The following is a 20,000-nucleotide window of genomic DNA, read 5'->3' as shown; positions in this document are numbered from 1 at the left end:
GAAGCAATGTATGGCGTACTGCAAATCCAACACTGTGCTCCCTCACTTCTTCTGTACCTTTTCCTTGCCAGAAGAAGGTATAGTGTTCCTCCTTCATGGATCCCCTCTCTGGGAGTCGTCGCGTTTCCTGCAAGGCTACTATGTCGATGTTCAGCCTGTTCAGTTCACGATCAATCACTGCTGTTTTTCGAGCATTTTAATCGTAAATGTTATTCAATTTCACTTGTTTTGAATGACGTCTAGCGAGCAATATTCTATAATATGAGATTATTCTGCATCTGATTTAGTAAATAAAATCAATTGTTCTAAAACGGACGGGCAGACGGGCAGACGAGCAGAGGGGTAGACAAAACAGATTAGCAGAACACAGCTCAATAAATGCCGATAACCGGTGTTGACAAAGGACAGTGCTCCTTCTCCCCTCCTCTTGTTTTCTTTTCTTTCCAAAAAAACTGCTATAATCATTTTACGTGAGTTAAAACCTATTTCGTTCAAACTTGATGACAGTAAAGAGTCGGCATACCACTTAAGTTATATAAGAACGCTATAATTATCATCATCATCATCATCATCATCATCATCATCATCATCATCATCATCATCATCATCATCATCATCATCATCATCATCATCAACCACTATGATGCTGTATTGTGGCAAGTTATTTACTTTACGCCATTTACCGCATGGGGACAATGGGAGAATGTTCTATTTGTACTGTTGTGTTCTTATGTAAGGCACCGTTCACATTCTGCCTGCTGATGTTGGGTCTTTAACAGAAAGAACGAAAGATGATATATGAAAGAATATTGCATATGCCTAATATAGGATTGCATTTGCATGATTTCAGATACACATACCATGGCAAAAAGAACTGCTCCCAGAGACTTGGACAAGTGTTTCATACGCCAACAAGGTAACACAGACCGTTTAGAATGTCCCTCTAAGTCGAGGAGGTATGACAAAGGGCAAGGCTATGAAACTCTTTTTGAAGATTTCACACAATTAAATTCTTTGGTTTGTGATGAAAACAAGTTGGATGTATCTATTTTTTTCAAATTCATCAGAAAGAAATGATATTATTGAAAGCTTAAAACAAAATGATGCTAAGTGGCATAAGTATTGTCGTGTAAAATTTGATGCCAACAAAATTAGATGATTAGAATTAAAGAAATCTAAAAGAAATGCCCTACAGGAATTCCAAACTTTGTCATTTGACTTGGAGGAGTCACCGTGTGAGATAGAATTTATTTCGCCACTCACGAGAATAACGAGACAACGTTCAAAATTAGAGATTAGCTATAATAAACAAACGTGCTTTTTTGGTAAAAACCTGGAATCGGGAGTACTCCATTCTGTAATGACAACAGACATGGAAGAAAGTCATTTATTGCCGGAGGAGATTTAGTCGCGAATGTCACTGGTGATGATAATATTGATGTCGCAGTTCTTGAAAGAAGTCGAGCTTTTGTTAACATTATATCTTTTATAGAAGAGAACCCTGCAACAAATGTGACGATCGACATGAACCACTGTTGAGCTTATTTCCAGAATTGTCAAAAGTGTCCCAAAAACTCATCAAGTGTTCATGTAAGAGAGAATGTATCGGCACCCAATGCAAGTGTTTAAGGTCCGTTTGCCCTGCAAGGACTTGTGTAGATGCGGGGGGTGTTAGGTCAGTACAGTAATGAGTAAAATTCTCTCTCTCCCTCTCCTCCCCCTCCTCTCTCTCTCGTTCTCTCTCTTAGCTCCCTCTCTCTCCGTCTATCCCACTGACGCCCTCTCCTCCTCTCCCTCTTTTATCTACTAGTTACAACACGAAATAACCATCAGTTAGCTACCGTAAATTGTTACCGGTGTATTTAAAGTTTTAGAATGCACATTGTATTGTCGTGGTTATTTCCTCGGATAAGTAATGCTATATAGGAAAAAATAAAGAGCTAAAAACGCACTGTTATGATAAATTGCCAGAGTGGTTCTATAGCAGGTGTTATTCATGCGGGTCTTAGCTATCTATATGCCAATTTTAAGGATTTCAACCCCAATGTGCAGGGTTTTAGCCTAATTTTCTCTAATACATTGTATATGAAGAAAATATATATTTTTACGAAGTTATTTCCCTTGTTTAATATATCTGTAATAGGTAATATCTAAGGCCTTAGACCGAAACGTTATGATTGATTGCCAGAATGGTTCTAAATCAGATGTTTTTTCTATGGGTCTTAGCAACCTGTATGCAAATTTTCATGCTTTCAACCCGAATTTGCACGGTTTTAGCCTAAAGCACTGTTATAAATAAGGTATACTATTTAGAAGTTTTATGTGTCTAGACGCAAACAAATTTACTACTTTATACAAAACCAATGTACTTGCTGTTTTGGAATATGGAAATAGTATTTGGAGCCCACTTTATAAACTCCAATCCATTACTTTAGAAAGGGTTTAGAGAAGAGCCACAAGATTACTAACAGAATTATCAAATTTATCTTAGGCTGACAGCAGGTTAAGGACATGACAACTCCTCTCTCTTAAGTATGGGAGCTTACGAGATCTTATAAATGTTTATGCAAGACAGTATAATAATTCATAATGAATATAATGTTAATGCAGAATACTTTTTTAGATTTTCTCATGTTACATTCACTAAAGGAGATAAATACAAAATATACATATTGGAAAAAAAATCATTTATTTTTAGAATTGTCAACTTCATGGCATACTATTTTCTGCCCATCAATGTTTTGTTTGTTCATCTTAACAACGCCACTGCCACATTATCTCATTCATCTGTAGTGTTTCATCATCCTGTTTGTTGATAAAGGGGGAAACCCGAAACTTCCATTCTATCTGTTTTCGTAATTAAATTGAATCTTACGTTCAATTTCCCATTGTGATTTATTTCTTCGAGCTTCAAGCAGCACCATTTACATGACCCCCAGTCATGGCAGGATGATCTTTCCTCATATTCTTTTTCTTTCTGCTTTGCCTGACTCTGTTTTATACACATCAGATTAAAAAAAACCCCAAAACACAAAGGTGCATTAAGTAACTAACAACAATGAATTAGTAAGACGAGTCATGGCATGACGCCTATAAGGCGCTAATACAATTTTTGTTTTTTAAAAAAATAGAGCATATATATAGCGCAATATCCACTAAGCGTGCTCAACGCGCTTTACAAGGGGTCCCTGGCCAACAGTAACACTTAACATGTAGGATGGGACATGACGCCTGTTAGGCGATATTACAATTTTCTCGGACAGAGACAACGCTGATAACGGCCAGGTACTCATTTTACACATGAGTACGGTGAGAGAAAGTGAGTAAAGAGACTTTTCCAAGGGCTCAACTATGCGCTAAGCGGGCTCGAACCCAGGACGTTCCGGTCCAAAAGCGAGTGTCATACCACTAGACCACATAGCCGTTTTTCGACTGAGACAATGCTGTTACTGGCCAGGTATTCATTTAGCACCTGAGTAGGGTAAGGAATATGTGGGAATTTTTTTTTTTTTACGAGGGTTCAAATTTGAGGAATCGAACCTGAGGCTTACTGTCTGAAATTGAGTGTTTTGTTAGGGTGGCAGTGCTGATTAAAACTGATTTGATAATTATGATGATGGTTCAAAGTTCAAGGTTCAAGAGTTTATTTAGGCCTTTCATGGCCAAACACCATAATTTTTCTCTGAACAAATTACATCATCATCCTCATCATCATCCTCCTTCTCCTTCTCCTCCTCCTCCTCCTCCTCCTCCTCATCATCATCATCATCATCATCATCATCATCATCATCATCATGGTCAACATCATCATCATCATCCTCATCATCATCATCATCATCATCATCATCATCATCATCATCATCATCATCATCATCATGATCATCCTCATCATCATCATCATCATCATCATCATCATCATCATCATCATCATCATCATCATCATAATCATCATCATCATCATCATCATCATCATCATCATCATCATGATCATCATCATCATCATGATCATCATCATCATCATCATCATCATCATCATCATCATCATCATCATCATCATCATCATCATCAATGATAATGATAATAATGATAAGTATAATAATAATACCTAATAATAATAATAGTAATAATAATAATGATAATAATAATAATAATAATAATAATAATAATAATAATAATAATAATAATAATAATAATAATAATAATAATAATAATAATAAAACTAATAATAATAGTAACATAATAATAATAGTAATAATAATAGTAATAATAATAGTAATAAAAACAATAATAATAATAATAATAATAATAATAATAATAATAATAATATAATAATAATAATAATAATAATAATAATAATAATAATATAATAATAATAATGTTATTGTTATTATCATTATTATTATTATTATTATAATAACTTTTCGGAGACACAACACCATCCAAAATCAGTGCTAGAGGGAAAAGTAGCTGACAGAAAGGCACGAGGCAAACCATGGAAGTCCTGGATAGGAAATGTGGAGGCAACAACTGGAAAAAAGATAATCGACTGCTCGGTAATGGCCCTTGAGAGGGGTGTGTCTTTTTTACGAAACCCGCCGAAACCCGCCGAAACCCTGCGAAACCCGCCGAAACCCGCCGAAACCCGACGAAACCCGACGAATCCCGACAAAGTTATGGAAGTAGGTGGCTGTGGGGAGTGAACCTAGAACTCAAGGAAGTGTTCACCATTGGGGAGTGAACCTGGGACTGGGTTTCGGCGGGTTTCGTAAAAAAGAACCAGTGCTTTTTTACGAAACCCGCCGAAACCCGGCGAAACCCGACAATATCCAGCAAAGTTATGGGAAGTAGACAACTGTGGGGAGTGAACCCGAGACTCAGGGAAGTGTACACCAGTCGGGAGTGAACCTGAGACTAAGGTTATCGGCCGGTTTTGGCGGGTTTCGTAAACAAGAATTAGTGCTTTATTACGAAACCCGCCGAAACCCGCCGAAACCCGACAATATCCGGCAAAGTTATGGGAGTTTGGCAACAGTGGGGGGTGATCCTGGGAGTCAGGAAATTGCACACCAGTGGGGAGTTAACCTGGGACTGTGTAAAAAGGATATCAGTGGGAAATAAACCTGGGACTAAAGGGAGATGGATACCATTGAAAGTTGAAGCCGGATATGGGAGTTGAGTACCAGAGGAGAATGAACCTGACACTATAAAAGGTGGGCGCCAGTGGGGAGTGAACCTGGGACTCAGGGAATTTCACACCAGTGGGGAGTTAACCTGGGACTGTGTAAAAAGGATATCATTGGGAAATAAACCTGGGACTAAAGGGAGATGGATACCATTGAAAGTTGAAGCCGGATATGAGAGTTTGGTACCAGAGGAGAATGAACCTGACACCATAGGAGGTGGGGGCCAGTGGGGAGTGAACCTTGGACTATGTAAACAGGATATCAGTGGGAAATAAACCTGGAACTAAAGGGAGGTGGATACCATTGGGAGTTGAAGCCGGATTTTGGAGTTGGGCACCAGAGGAGAGAGAAACCTGACACTATAGGAGGTGGGCGCCAGTGGTGAGTGAACCTGGGATTATGTAAAAAGGATATCAGTGGGAAATAAACCTGGGACTAAAGGGAGATGAATGCCATTGAAAGTTGAAGTCGGATATGAGAGCTTGGTACCAGAGGAGAATGAACCTGACACTATAGGGGGTGGGCGCCAATGGGGAGTGAACCTGGGACTATGTAAACTGGATATCAGTGGGAAATAAACCTGGGACTAAAGGGAGGTGGATACCATTGGGAGTTGAAGCCGGATTTGGGAGTTGGGTACCAGAGGAGAGAGAAACCTGACACTATAGGAGGTGGGCGTCAGTGGGAGTGAACCTTGGACTATGTAAACAGGATATCAGTGGGAAATAAACCTGGGACTAAAGGGAGATGGATACCATTGAAAGTTGAAGTCGGATATGAGAGCTTGGTACCAGAGGAGAATGAACCTGACACTATAGGGGGTGGGCGCCAATGGGGAGTGAACCTGGGACTATGTAAACAGGATATCAGTGGGAAATAGACCTGGGACTAAAGGGAGATGGATACCATTGAAAGTTGAAGTCGGATATGAGAGCTTGGTACCAGAGGAGAATGAACTGACACTATAGGGGGTGGGCGCCAATGGGGAGTGAACCTGGGACTATGTAAACAGGATATCAGTGGGAAATAAACCTTGGACTAAAGGGACATGGATGCCATTGAAAGTTGAAACCGGATATGAAAGTTTGGTACCAGAGGAGAATGAACCTGACACAATAGGAGGTGGGCGCCAGTGGAGAGTGAACCTGGGACTATGTAAACAGGATATCAGTGGGAAATAAACCTGGGACTAAAGGGAGGTGGATACCATTGGGAGTTGAAGCCGGATTTGGAGTTGGGTACCAGAGGAGAGAGAAACCTGACACTATAGGAGGTGGGCGTCAGTGGGGAGTGAACCTGGGACTATGTAAACAGGATATCAGTGGGAAATAAACCTTGGACTAAAGGGACATGGATGCCATTGAAAGTTGAAACCGGATATGAAAGTTTGGTACCAGAGGAGAATGAACCTGACACAATAGGAGGTGGGCGCCAGTGGAGAGTGAACCTGGGACTATGTAAACAGGATATCAGTGGGAAATAAACCTGGGACTAAAGGGAGGTGGATACCATTGGGAGTTGAAGCCGGATTTGGGAGTTGGGTACCAGAGGAGAGAGAAACCTGACACTATAGGAGGTGGGCGTCAGTGGGGAGTGAACCTGGGACTATGTAAACAGGATATCAGTGGGAAATAAACCTGGGACTAAAGGGAGATGGATACCATTGAAAGTTGAAGTCGGATATGAGAGCTTGGTACCAGAGGAGAATGAACCTGACACTATAGGGGGTGGGCGCCAATGGGGAGTGAACCTGGGACTATGTAAACAGGATATCAGTGAGAAATAAACCTGGGACTAAAGGGAGATGGATACCATTGAAAGTTGAAGTCGGATATGAGCTTGGTACCAGAGGAGAATGAACTTGACACTATAAGAGGTGGGCGCCAATGGGGAGTGAACCTGGGACTATGTAAACAGGATATCAGTGGGAAATAAACCTTGGACTAAAGGGACATGGATGCCATGGAAAGTTGAAACCGGATATGAAAGTTTGGTACCAGAGGAGAATGAACCTGACACAATAGGAGGTGGGCGCCAGTGGAGAGTGAACCTGGGACTCAGGGAATTGCACCCCAGTGGGAAGTTAACCTGGGAATATGTATAAAGGATATCAGTAGGAAAATAAATCTGGGACTAAAGGGAGATGGATACCATTGGGAGTTGAAGCCGGATTTATTTCCCACTGATATCCTTTTTTAGATATTCACTGGTTAACTCCCTACTGGTGTGCAATTCCCTGACTCCCAGGTTCACTCCCCACTGGCGCCCACCTTTTATAGTGTCAGGTTCATTCTCCTCTGGTACCCAACTCCTATAGTTCGGCTCGGATACCCACAGTTATCCATCTCCCACAGTCCCAGGTTAACTCCAAATTGGTGTGCACTTCCCTGAGTCCCAGGTTCACTTCACACTGTCGCCCACCTCCTATAGTGTCAGGTTCATTCTCCTCTGGTACTCAACTCCCATATCCAGCTTCAACTTTCAATGGTGTCCATCTCCCTTTAGTCCCAGGTTTATTTCCCACTGATATCCTTTTTACATAGTCCCAGGTTCACTCCCCACTGGCGCCCACCTCCTATAGTGTCAGGTTTCTCTCTCCTCTGGTACCAAACTTTCATCTACAGCTTCAACTTTCAATGGTGTCCATCTCCCTTTAGTCTCAGGTTTATTTCCCACTGATATCCTGTTACATAGTCCCAGGTTCACTCCCCACTGGCGCCCACCTCCTATAGTATCAGGTTTCTCTCTCCTCTGGTATCCAACTCCCAAATCCGGCTTCAACTCCCAATGGTATCCACCTCCCTTTAGTCCCAGATTTATTTCCTACTGATATCCTTTTTACATAGTCCCAGGTTCACTCCCCACTGGCGCCCACCCCCTATAGTGTCAGTTTGATTCTCCTCTGGTACCAAGCTCTCATATCCGGCTTCAACTTTCAATGGTATCAATCTCCCTTTAGTCCCAGGTTTATTTCCTACTGATCTCCTTTTTACGTAGTCCCAGGTTCACTCCCCACTGGCGCCAACCCCCTATAGTATCAGGTTCATTCTCCTCTGGTACCAAGCTCTCATATCCGGCTTCAACTTTCAATGGTATCCATCTCCTTTTAGTCCCAGGTTTATTTCCCACTGATATCCTGTTTACATAGTCCCAGGTTCACTCCCCACTGGCGCCCACCTTCTATAGTGTCAGGTTCATTCTCCTCTGGTACCAAACTTTCATATCCAGCTTCAACTTTCAATGGTGTCCATCTCCCTTTAGTCCCAGATTTATTTCCTACTGATCTCCTTTTTACATAGTCCCAGGTTCACTCCCCACTGGCGCCCACCCCCTATAGTGTCAGGTTTATTCTCCTCTGGTACCAAGCTCTCATATCCGGCTTAAACTTTCAATGGTATCCATCTCCCTTTAGTACCAGGTTTATTTCCCACTGATATCCTTTTTACATATTCCCAGGTTAAATCCCCACTGGTGTGCAATTCCCTGAATCCCAGGTTCACTCCCCACTGGCGCCCACCTTCTATAGTGTCAGGTTCATTCTCCTCTGGTACCCAACTCCTACAGTTCGGCTCGGATACCCACAGTTATCCATCTCCCACAGTCCAAGGTTAACTCCCAATTGGTGTGCACTTCCCTGAGTCACAGGTTCACTCCACACTGGCGCCCATCTCCTATAGTGTCAGGTTCATTCTCCTCTGGTACTCAACTCCCATATCCGGCTTCAACTTTCAATGGTATCCATCTCCCTTTAGTCCCAGGTTTATTTCCCACTGAAATCCTTTTTACACAGTCCCAGGTTAACTCCCCACTGGTGTGAAATTCCCTGAGTCCCAGGTTCATCCCCACTGGCGCCCACCTTCAAAAGTGTCAGGTTCATTCTCCTCTGGTACTCAACTCCCATATCCGGCTTCAACTTTCAATGGTATCCATCTCCCTTTAGTCCCAGGTTTATTTCCCACTGAAATCCTTTTTACACAGTCCCAGGTTAACTCCCCACTGGTGTGAAATTCCCTGAGTCCCAGGTTCACTCCCCACTGGTGCCCACCTTCTATAGTGTCAGGTTCATTCTCCTCTGGTACTCAACTCCCATATCCGGCTTCAACTTTCAATGGTATCCATCTCCCTTTAGTCCCAGGTTTATTTCCCACTGATATCCTTTTTACACAGTCCCAGGTTAACTCCCCACTGGTGTGCAATTCCCTGACTCCCAGGATCACCCCCCACTGTTGCCAAACTCCCATAACTTTGCCTGATATTGTCGGGTTTCGGCGGGTTTCGGCGGGTTTCGGCGGGTTTCGTAATAAAGCACTAATTCCTTTTTACGAAACCCGCCGAAACCGGCCGATAACCTTAGTCTCAGGTTCACTCCCGACTGGTGTACACTTACCTGAGTCTCGGGTTCACTCCCCACAGTTGTCTACTTCCCATAACTTTACTGGATATTGTCGGGTTTCGCCGGGTTTCGGCGGGTTTCGGCGGGTTTCGTAAAAAAGCACTGGTTCTTTTTTACGAAACCCGCCGAAACCCAGTCCCAGGTTCACTCCCCAATGGTGTACACTTCCCTGAGTTCTGGGTTCACTCCCCAGTGCCACCTACTTCCCATAACTTTGTCGGGATTCGTCGGGTTTCGTCGGGTTTCGGCGGGTTTCGGCGGGTTTCGGCGGGTTTCGCAGGGTTTCGGCGGGTTTCGGCGGGTTTCGTAAAAAAGACACACCCCTTGAGAGTAATAATATTAAGAGGCTGCATTTTCTAATTTTTATAAATAGAAAAACCTTGAGCATTTATCTAGCGCAATATTCACTAAAAGTTTTATAGCTCCTAATAAAGGGCCATGGAGTCAACAACAACACTTAACATGTAGGACGAGCCATGACGCACATGAGGCGATATTGCACTTTAATGTATTGTGATAGAGACAACGTTCTAAGGGTTATGTACTCAATTTACACAAGGATATGACGAGAGCACGTGAGTAAAGAGCCTTTCCCAAGGACTCAACTCTGGCGCTCCAGAAACGAGGCTCGAACCGGGGTCCTACCGAATCCAGGACGAGTGCCACACCACAAAACGACAAAAATGTCTTGTTCGGCAGTGATAGATATCAAAATCATAATTGTTCAATCAAGACAACACTTTTAACAATCAAAAAAAAAAAAAATCCCTGCTGCTTCAAATTTTTGTTTTGCCGAAGAAGAGTCCGAAGTAGAAACGTTTAGCTTTTAATAGATTAAAAACCAAAACCAAAAAAAAAAACAAACAAAACAAACCCTGAGCTTTTGTATAGCGCAATATCCACTAAACGTGCTCAAAGCGCTTTACAAAGTGTTCATGACCAACAGCAACACGTAACATATAGAACAAGACACGACGCCTGAAAGGCGATAATACACGTTATTTCCCGACAGAGACAACGCTGCTAACGGCCAGATACTCGGTTAGAATACGGTTAGAAAATGTGAGTAAAGAGATTTTTTCAAGGACTCCAATGACTATGCGCCGTGCGAAGCTCGAACTCAGGACCTTCCGATTCGAAAGCGAGTGCCATACCACAAGACCACATAGCCGCACAAAGATGGAGCGAAGTTGACGTAACTCAGCTCTTCGTTATTGTTTTTAGACATCCATTTCAATGATTAGTTCTCACCGCATCCTATCATCATCATCATCATCATCATCATCATCATCATCTTCATCATCATCATCATCATCTTCATCATCATCATCATTGCCTTTTTGACCCTGGATCAGGGTATAAGCCACAACAAAAACAGTTTCCATCCTTCTCTATCCCGAGCTAACTTTTTTTTTTTTATCTCGTTCCATGTCTTATCACTTCTCTGTATATCAACTTCTTTAATTCGAAGCTTCTTGTTTGGCGAAGACGTCATCGGGTCAGCAGAGTCCTTTCGACTTTGTCTGTTGTCCTTCATAAATTCTGTCATTGCAGAAACTCTTCGGTCGCCCAAGCAAAAAAATAAAATAAAAATGGATTTGATTTGTCCGTCTGCGTTTCTGTAACGGTTTGAGTTTTACGGAAAGGGGTGTTAACCCTTCGGCAACCCCCAACCTGGAGGACCAGGTGACTCAAAAATGGGGGCATCACACACCATTAATCGCCTTTTACGACACGCTGGCTTGGCGTTGGGTTATTCTTGACCCTCTCAGTTGAGGGACTCCGGACATCGCACGGGGGCATCCCATCAATGACTATATTTTGTTATTATTATTATTATCATTATTATTATTATTATTATTATTATTATTATTATTATTATTATATTATATTATTATTTATTATTATTATTATTATTATTATTATTATTATTATTATTATATTATTATTATATATTATTATTTTATTATATATTATTATATTATTATATTATTATTATTATTATTATTATTATTATTATTATTATTATATATTATTTATTATTATTTTATTATTATTATTTATTATTATTATTATTATTATTATTATTATTATTATTATTATTATATTATTATTATTATTATTATTATTATTATTATTATTATATTATTATTATCATTTTATTATTATATTATTAATTATTATTATTATATTATTATTATTATTATTATTATTATTATTATTATTATTATTATTGTTATTATTATTATTAATATTAGTATCCTACAACAACTATGACTTTCATAATCTTACGCTGTACATGTTATTGCATGCGTTATGCCTGTTATTTCTTGCTTTTCTTTTTACAAGATTCTATTAGATGCGCATGGCTATCTAATTATCCTCTCTACGAAAAATAAATAATTAATAAATCTATTATGCACGAGTGCATTAACCTTTTTGACCTTATAATGTACTTTAGGACAAAGGAATTAGCCCGACCATGGCAGGGCTGTGTGAGAGCTTACGAAATATTGGTCAAAAACGGAATTATAACACCCAAGCTGTGCAATTTCTAATAAAATCATCATTAAATTCAGTAAATATGAAAATATCGAAAGAGTTGATATAACGTTCTAGTAAGTCTACCTAGATAAGAAGTAGATTTTTGTTTAATTCCCTCCTAACCAGCCATTTTCAGGATTTTCTTCCAAAACTTCACACCCAACTAATACAAAATAATTGTTTATCATTCTGACATAATAGCAATAAGTTCTTGCCATACACTTTTTTCTTTAGCAAAACATGTTCTACAACATACTGTTTATTTTCTTTAAATTTTTATGATGTACAAGAGAAATTTGAATAAGAAAGATGTAGGTTCTATCGTAACGAATGTGACGATTTTCCTATAAGGAGAGGGTTAATTGAATGTGTCAGCAACAACAACAACAACAAACTGTTGCGTATTCCCCTTTGTTTTTATTATTTAAGTGACGTAACAAGTTATGGTGACTCAACTCAATGAAAGTTCATTTCAGTGCGAAGTGAAAATGTAAGCGATCAAAATGCATTATTTACTAAAACGAAGAGGAGACGGGTGTTTTAATATACGATTTTTACAATCTTGCTTTTTGGAATTCCGGACGTGTTCCCAACCGGTGGACGTGCTTGCGAGTACGCTACTGGGAACAAAGTTCGAATTCCAAAACGCAAGAGTGTCAGAAATCTTTTAGTCCACCCCTCAATCAATTGGAATTCGTCATATCTGAGTAAAAGACATTTTCAAAAATATCGAAATGATAGATACTTCTTTTTTTCCAAAAAACTCATTTTAGTGAAATGTAACGTTTGATAATCTGACGTCACAAATTATTATTGTAAACTTGATATCATTACGCGTTACTATTTATGGAGAGGAGTGGAATAATAATAATTTAAAATCAATTATTTACAAAACCATTCTACATTACTAAATTTTTCATGTTGATAAAATTGGAAGTCAATAAGAATGACGACGAAGCATCGTATTCATGAAATCAATTGATGATACTATGCGCTTTGGTAATAAAACTAAAAAAAAACCCCAGCAGATAAGATGTATTAAAACACAAATCTGTCTGTAACCTTGTTTTCGTTATAGTCTGATTGATACAATTTAGTTCGAACTACTCCTAAAATGGTTGGCTAAAATAATAACAAAGAGCTGAGTGACGTCATTCACGTCCATCACAGATGTTTACAATTTCAGATTTCTTTTCGTGGATCAGCTTAAAGATGTATTGTCTTGTAACAAAGACAAGCGACGTTAGGCCTGGTCAGTACTAAGAGTGGTGACAAATCTCTGGCCACAGCGTTGCGTCCTTCGCCAATTTAGACACTTTAATTCACTTGACTCAGTTTTGAATAAGTACCTGACTATATAAGGCAATAAATATTTTCGTAGTAACATTTCGAAAAGACACTTTATGACCCCATGTTGCCTGCTGAGGGAATGAAACAAGAACTGTAAAGCGCACTGCAAACTATGAATCTGCTGACATCTACTCAATGACGATGAAGATGAAGATGATGATGATGATGATGATATATATAATATATATATAATTTTTTTTCAAAAATTTTTATTTATTTACTTTTAAAAAGTTTATTTTACCCTGTCTTTGTTTTGTACAAAAGTGTAACCGGCTATTCCCAGTCTGTGGATAAATGCATTGCCGCCCGGCAGGTTGACGTTTAAGGTCCTTATTGGCGGTGAAAAGTTGAGTCCTTCAACAAGTTAATAGCAGGACTTTGGAAAAAAAACAAGCATTAAGAATTTGGCCAGAAAATTTGTCCCTTAAATATTGATCGATTGAAACTAGCCTCATCTTGGCAAAAGAATCTCAAACCTGGGGCTTTGCAAGGTCACGTGTTTGACGGTTTTGCCAAGATGAGGTCATTTTAACGCGAAGTCTCAGGTTTAAGAGTTTTTGCCAAGATGAGGGTGATTTTAATCGATAGATATTTGAAGGGCGAGGAAAAGTGACTGGAATTTGGAAATTATATTTATTTGAAGTTGAAGAAACAAAATCGTCTTTCTTCAATGACGGGTTTGTAGACCAAGTCGCTCTAGGTGGTTTGTAGATAATATGCAAACACAGTCCACCTACTTCCACGGAAATCCGGTTCACCCCATTGCTGTCCGTTACGCTCTCTATGACCCTTACCTTCGATGGCTCTTTAGCGTAAACGCTAACCCCTCCTTTGAGCCTCGAAGTGTCCTCGCGTTGGACCATCGTATAGCCTGGGATCTGGAATCGGGAAGGTTGCACGCCTGAATAAAGGTGGGTCTCCTGTAATAGGAGGATGTCTACGCTATGGGCGGCCAGTAGCTTGGACAAAAGCTCATTTTTTGCCATACTCTGACTCTCGATGTTTAGGGACAATATATGCGTCAGGTCGCTTTCCCCGACATCCCATTTTCTGCTCGGCAGGCCGCGAACCGAAGGTGTGGAGGGACGCTTGCTGTCTTTTCGAACGTGCCGACGACCCTGGCGACACGAACGCGGTATTATTTGGCTAGGCGGCAGACCGCTTCGCCATTGACTTTGGCTCGATACCCGGGATGGCCTAGTGACGGTCAACCGGGATTTTCACCTTTGCCCTCCCGTGGGGCTCAAACCCCCTCACCAGCTGCAAGGTAAAGATTCACGAGGGGATCCACGCTGGGGAGACCGTTTTGGCGTGTTATGTGATCAGAACGTAAAAAAATTCAAAACATGATCAGATTTATAATGTTTTTCTCCTCTGGACACACATTTATGCTCGTTGAAAAAGTATTTCATAAGGGCGTCCGCCATTGTTCCGATACTTTAGAACAAGTTACTAAGTTACTATGCGTCATTACAAGGGAACTGACGTCACGACTGTTGAAGTCAATTGTTTTTTCTTCACTGGCCAGGTACACAATTTAAATAACAGTACGCTGACAGATGGAAGATGGATTAACAAGTATATTGTGGACCTATCAAAACGCGAAATTTATTTGTGACACACTCTCAAACCCTCTCGGACAAGCACATAGCTAGTTGCTTCCAAACAATAGGACGAAGGCGAAGGTGACATCAGTCTGCTATTCATTATTTCTATTTGACCTCGTATTGTGTGATGAATTCTCAGTAGATTAGCTTAATCAGACTGTAAACGTTCAAGGTTGCACGTAGTTTTCTGCAGTGGTACGATTGATCAGCCGTGTAGAGGGGCGTGGCTATGTTCTCTTCCACTAGGTGTTAATAGTAAAAATTAAAGATGGCGTGTTTATGCACCCCCGCCGTTGGAGGTGTAAAAAAACGCAGCGTTTTTATGCACCTCTGTTGGCGGTGTGAAAAACGCAGCGTTATTATGCCCCTCAGTTGGCGGTATAAAAAAAACGCAGCGTTTTTATGCTCCTCCGTTGGCGGTGCTGATCAATTCATAAAATGTTGTTACTTAAAGTTGTAAGCCCCTATATTGTTAGACGAAGACAGATAATGTGGACGTTTCGGGTTTCCCTTTATCAACAAAACACGACAAGACACTAAGCACGAATGAGAGATGTGTGAATGACGTAGTTAAGGTGAATAAGCGTAAACAATGATAGGATAGGAAATAGAATACCCATTTGTAAAGAAGTACGAATTAAATTATGACAATACATATTGATGAATTTAAAAAAATAAAAAATATGCCTTTCCCGCCACGACATCATAAGACATCGTCGCTTAGGCATTCCACGAAGGAATATAGATAACTCATCAAACAAGATGTCTCAGATGTCAAAAGGAATCACCCATGTTGTCCAAGTGAGCAAATTGGGGGTTAATAATCTTGCTCAAGGAAAAAAACCGAAAGTGCCTGAAGCGGGGCTCGAACCCGGGTCCTTCTGGGTCACAGTACAATGCCTTAACCACTCGGCCACTTAGCCCCCATACATATTAATAAAATTAATTAAAACACCGTTTTTATGTACCGCCATTGATGGGGGAGTAAACGTGCGGTGTAGACATAGACCCAGAGAAAAAAAAAGAGGCCAATCATAATATTTGACCCATATACGTCTGTGAGGTTTAAGTAGATTTAGATTGTAGTTTAGCACGCTGTTTACCGATGTACGTTTATACAATGATAATAAATTAAAGAATATATAATAACAATAATTTAAAAATCAAAGGTGAAAAGAAACTTGCACACAAATACCGATCTCAAATAAATAAATAATTTTAGAAAAATAAAATCGAATTCTTTTTAAAAGCATGATGAAAAGTTTTTGAAAAACAACAACAACAACAACAAAAATAGAAGACCCCCCCACCCCCCCAAAAAAACCCAACAAAAACAAAACAAAACCAACAAACAATAAAAGACAAAGACGCGGTAAACGAATACACTGATGATAATGATAAAATATTATAAAATGATAACAATCGACGTTTAAACAAGAAAAAAAGCACGTCGATAACACATTGATTGAATGGTACCGATGCTCTTTCTATAACATTATCCCATAATTTGACCTACAATGCAACTTCTATTTTCTGGTTTTAAAGTTTTAGATTACTATTATTATTTTTTAAAAATATATTAAAAAAGACGTACCTTCAGATGTCACAATATAATATAACTTTTGCCATGTCCAAATGTAGAGACAGCGTCGCTGATGACATTGAGTGGAATGCGCATGCGTAACGGAGGTGCATAAAAACGATCCGTTAAGATACACCGTCAACGGAGGTGCAAGAAAAAACACTACGAAAAAAAAAGGCATCCATGTTAATACGTAGCTTGTTATGTATAGCAACAAGAGGGTATGGAGGAACCGTAAAATTGAGATAGATGCTCATAAAATAGGGCCTGGGTTGTCATTGTCATGCATATTATATTATTGTGACTGTATTTAAAGCAACGTTAAAGCGTTCAGTAAGCTACTGTGTAAAAAAGATTGGGCAAAACTTGTGACGGTTAAGAATGACTTCTTCTTTTTCACTAACCCAATCTTTATCAACGTCGTTGGTTCTGTATCAGGATGGTTATGATCAACGTCACAGAAACCGGTTGCAGCAGCAACATCAACATCAACAACAAAAAACACAGCCACATCTCGGAAAGGGGGGTTATAACGCAGGTGAAAAAAACCAAAATGGTCTGGCTGGATCAAATTTCAATCTGGCCGAACGATCGGAGACGTGGAAAAATTTTAGTCTGTTTGAATAGTTTAAGCTTACTTTTATTTCATTTGGTTACAGCTGCGGAGTTGAGTTTGAAGCAATGTTCAGCATTGTCAGGTAAGAAATTACGTGACAATTCACATTACTATTTATTTGGGCCAATTAATTAATTAATTAATTAATTTTTGATCCAGTAAAAGAACTCGTATTATCACATATTATTTTCATTCACAGATTGCTTATTCTCCCAAAAAATATTCAAAAAATGAATAATGTCGCTATTCAAAAATTGAGAAAAAAATGTGGCTATGAATATTTTGAATTCGCTATCGTCAAATAAGTAAGTATGTTGAATAACTAAATAGAAGATATCATTTTATAGAATGTCAACGTCACGAATGTTAATATTGAAATATCTAAATTAAGTTGTCTGTCTGTTCTGTTTATTCATGTTGCTAATCTTTATGGACCGATGTGTATATATTTGCAGGTCTGCCACGCTAAACGTAATTTTGGGCCTAGTTTAACGTTATTGTAATGGACAGTATTTTGCGTCATTTTTTTGAGATTTCCATTACAACAATGAGCCCATAATGAATTGGGTTATCAGACCTACAAATAAGTACACGTCGTTCTGGACTAATCTTTTAAAAGTCATTAGATTTAAAGACCACAGGTGAAACATAAATTTGCGTCATTCCTTGTGAGATTATAGAATTTGTTTTTTTCCAAGCGTTTTTCATACAATTCACCATAAATATAATTGCGATCAAAAGAAAATATACAGATTTAAAATCGTCGTTACTTTTTTATCCATTGGCGTAGGCTAATGATTTTCCACTGAGTTGTTTACCATTAGTCTTTCTGTGTACCGATAGTTGATGTTTTTGTTTTTGACCTGAAATTCGCTCACCACGTCGCGCACGTGCTAAAAAAACCTTTTAGCCCCTTACTGTGGACAGGAGTTTGTGTCATTTCAAATCGATCCACTAACGAATATACAGTTCTCCTTGTGATATTAAGCATTCTTGCGACATTGGTCACAGACTGTCCAGCTTGAAGATGACCAATGGCACGTGCATGTTGTTCTTAACTAAGACGTTACATCGCGTAGATTAATGGATGGTATTTCGCATTGTGTTTTCCTGCCTTGAAAATGTTTCAAGAAGATACGGATGGCAAAAAAAATTAATCTACTTACTTCCTGTCCAGAATAAGGGACTAAAAGGTCATTTAGCACGTGCGCGACGTGGTGAGCGAATTTCAGGTCAAAAACAAAAACATCGACTATCGGTACACAGAAAGGCTATTGGTAAACAGCTCCGTGGAAAATCATTAGCCTACGCCAACGGATAAAAAAGTAACGACGATTTTAAATGGGTATACTTTCTTTTGATCGCAAGTATATAATAAATTACGCCTTCCGCCATGGCACCATTAGATACCGTCTGTCGCCTAAACATTCTATAAAGGAATACAGATGATCCATCAAAGAAGATGTCTGATGTCAACAGGAATCACCCTTGTCCAAAGGGAGTAAAATTGGGGGTTAATAATCTTGCCCAAAGTTTAAAAATTACGAAAGTGCCTGAAGCTCAAACCCGGGACCTTCCGGATTACAGTGCAATGCCTCAACCACTTGGCCACTTGGCCCATCTTTTTGATTGTAAAGAAATTTCGATCAAACGTTGCTCAATTGTTTTGCATGGTATGTACATTCCGGATTACAGCGCAATGCCTCAACCACTCGGCCACTTCGCCCCCTCTTTTTAATTGTAACGAAACTTCGATAAAACGGTGCTCAATTGGATTCAATAGTCTGATGTCACGTCACCCAGCAACGGCGGCCGTCGTGGTTCTCGTCGGAGAAATACTTCATAAGGGCATCCGTCATTGTTCCGATTATTTAGAGCCAGTTACTAAGTTACCATGCGTCATTACGAGGAAAATGACGTCATTACTGTTGAAGCGTATTGTTAAATCAAAATTGGAAAATTCACAATTTTCATAATTCACCAGTAATTGAGTAAAATAAATGAAGCGGGCCAATCATTTTGCAAAAAAACAAAACAAACGTCACTCGAATCCCAGTGATCGCGAATTGCATAGTTTTTCTGCTCCTTCTTCTTATAAACTCAGTCAGACTGAGATACTAATGTTGATGTGCATTTTAAACAATCTATAAAAGCGATGATTTTCATGTCATGCAAAACAAATCACCAGTTGGGGACTCATGTAGTCCAAACAGTTTAAAGATCACATCTGATTTGAGATGGAAAATGACTTATAATAGACACTTAGATAACCACGCCTCTCGGACAGTCGTCATAATGTAAACAATGGTTGTGATTGGTAAACAGAGGGAACTTCAGAGATTTTACTACCAATGGCAAATGTCTCAATAAAGTACCCACTGTTCTACCGCTTGATCAATGGAACCAACACAGAAAACTATGTGTAAATTTAAACTTTTATAATATGGTCGAGAAAATTGTATGATAACTAGTCACCCATTTGGCTCTAAATATAATATGCGCTTGGCGAAGAATCTCACAACATTGTCATCCGGAAGTATAACGAACCAACACACAAAACTATATGTAACCTTGAACTTTTACGGTCTGGTTAATGCAGTTTAGTGAGAACTAATTATAATTGCGGATGGCAAAAAGCAATAACAAAGACCTGAGTGACGTCAACTTCATACTATCTATGAAAACAATCATAATGATCATAGAATGTCGATATCATTCGCGTTAT

The 20,000-nt window shown here is 39.4% G+C and overlaps 2 protein-coding genes across 2 annotated transcripts in view; both read left to right on the top strand.

Moving 5' to 3' along the window:
- Positions 1–2,881, top strand: part of LOC144978650 (uncharacterized) — a 20,204-nt gene extending 17,323 nt beyond the window's left edge. The window contains exon 6 of the mRNA XM_078924965.1: positions 851–2,881. Within this exon, the coding sequence (XP_078781091.1) occupies positions 851–934 (84 nt within the window). The 3' untranslated portion in view covers positions 935–2,881. The remainder of the gene's footprint in view (positions 1–850) is intronic.
- Positions 2,882–16,999: 14,118 nt separating this feature from the next.
- The window catches only part of LOC144977851 (uncharacterized), an 11,054-nt gene continuing 8,053 nt past the window's right edge, over positions 17,000–20,000 (top strand). The window contains exon 1 of the mRNA XM_078923258.1: positions 17,000–17,357. Within this exon, the coding sequence (XP_078779384.1) occupies positions 17,341–17,357 (17 nt within the window). The 5' untranslated portion in view covers positions 17,000–17,340. The remainder of the gene's footprint in view (positions 17,358–20,000) is intronic.

Source organism: Berghia stephanieae, chromosome 8 (genome assembly GCF_034508935.2).
Source record: "Berghia stephanieae isolate SIO BIC M18660-M18661 chromosome 8, UCSD_Bste_1.3, whole genome shotgun sequence".
Classification (NCBI taxonomy): domain Eukaryota; kingdom Metazoa; phylum Mollusca; class Gastropoda; order Nudibranchia; family Aeolidiidae; genus Berghia; species Berghia stephanieae.
The sequence above is the reverse complement of the archived record's forward strand: the minus strand, read 5'-3'. Positions and strand labels throughout refer to the sequence as shown.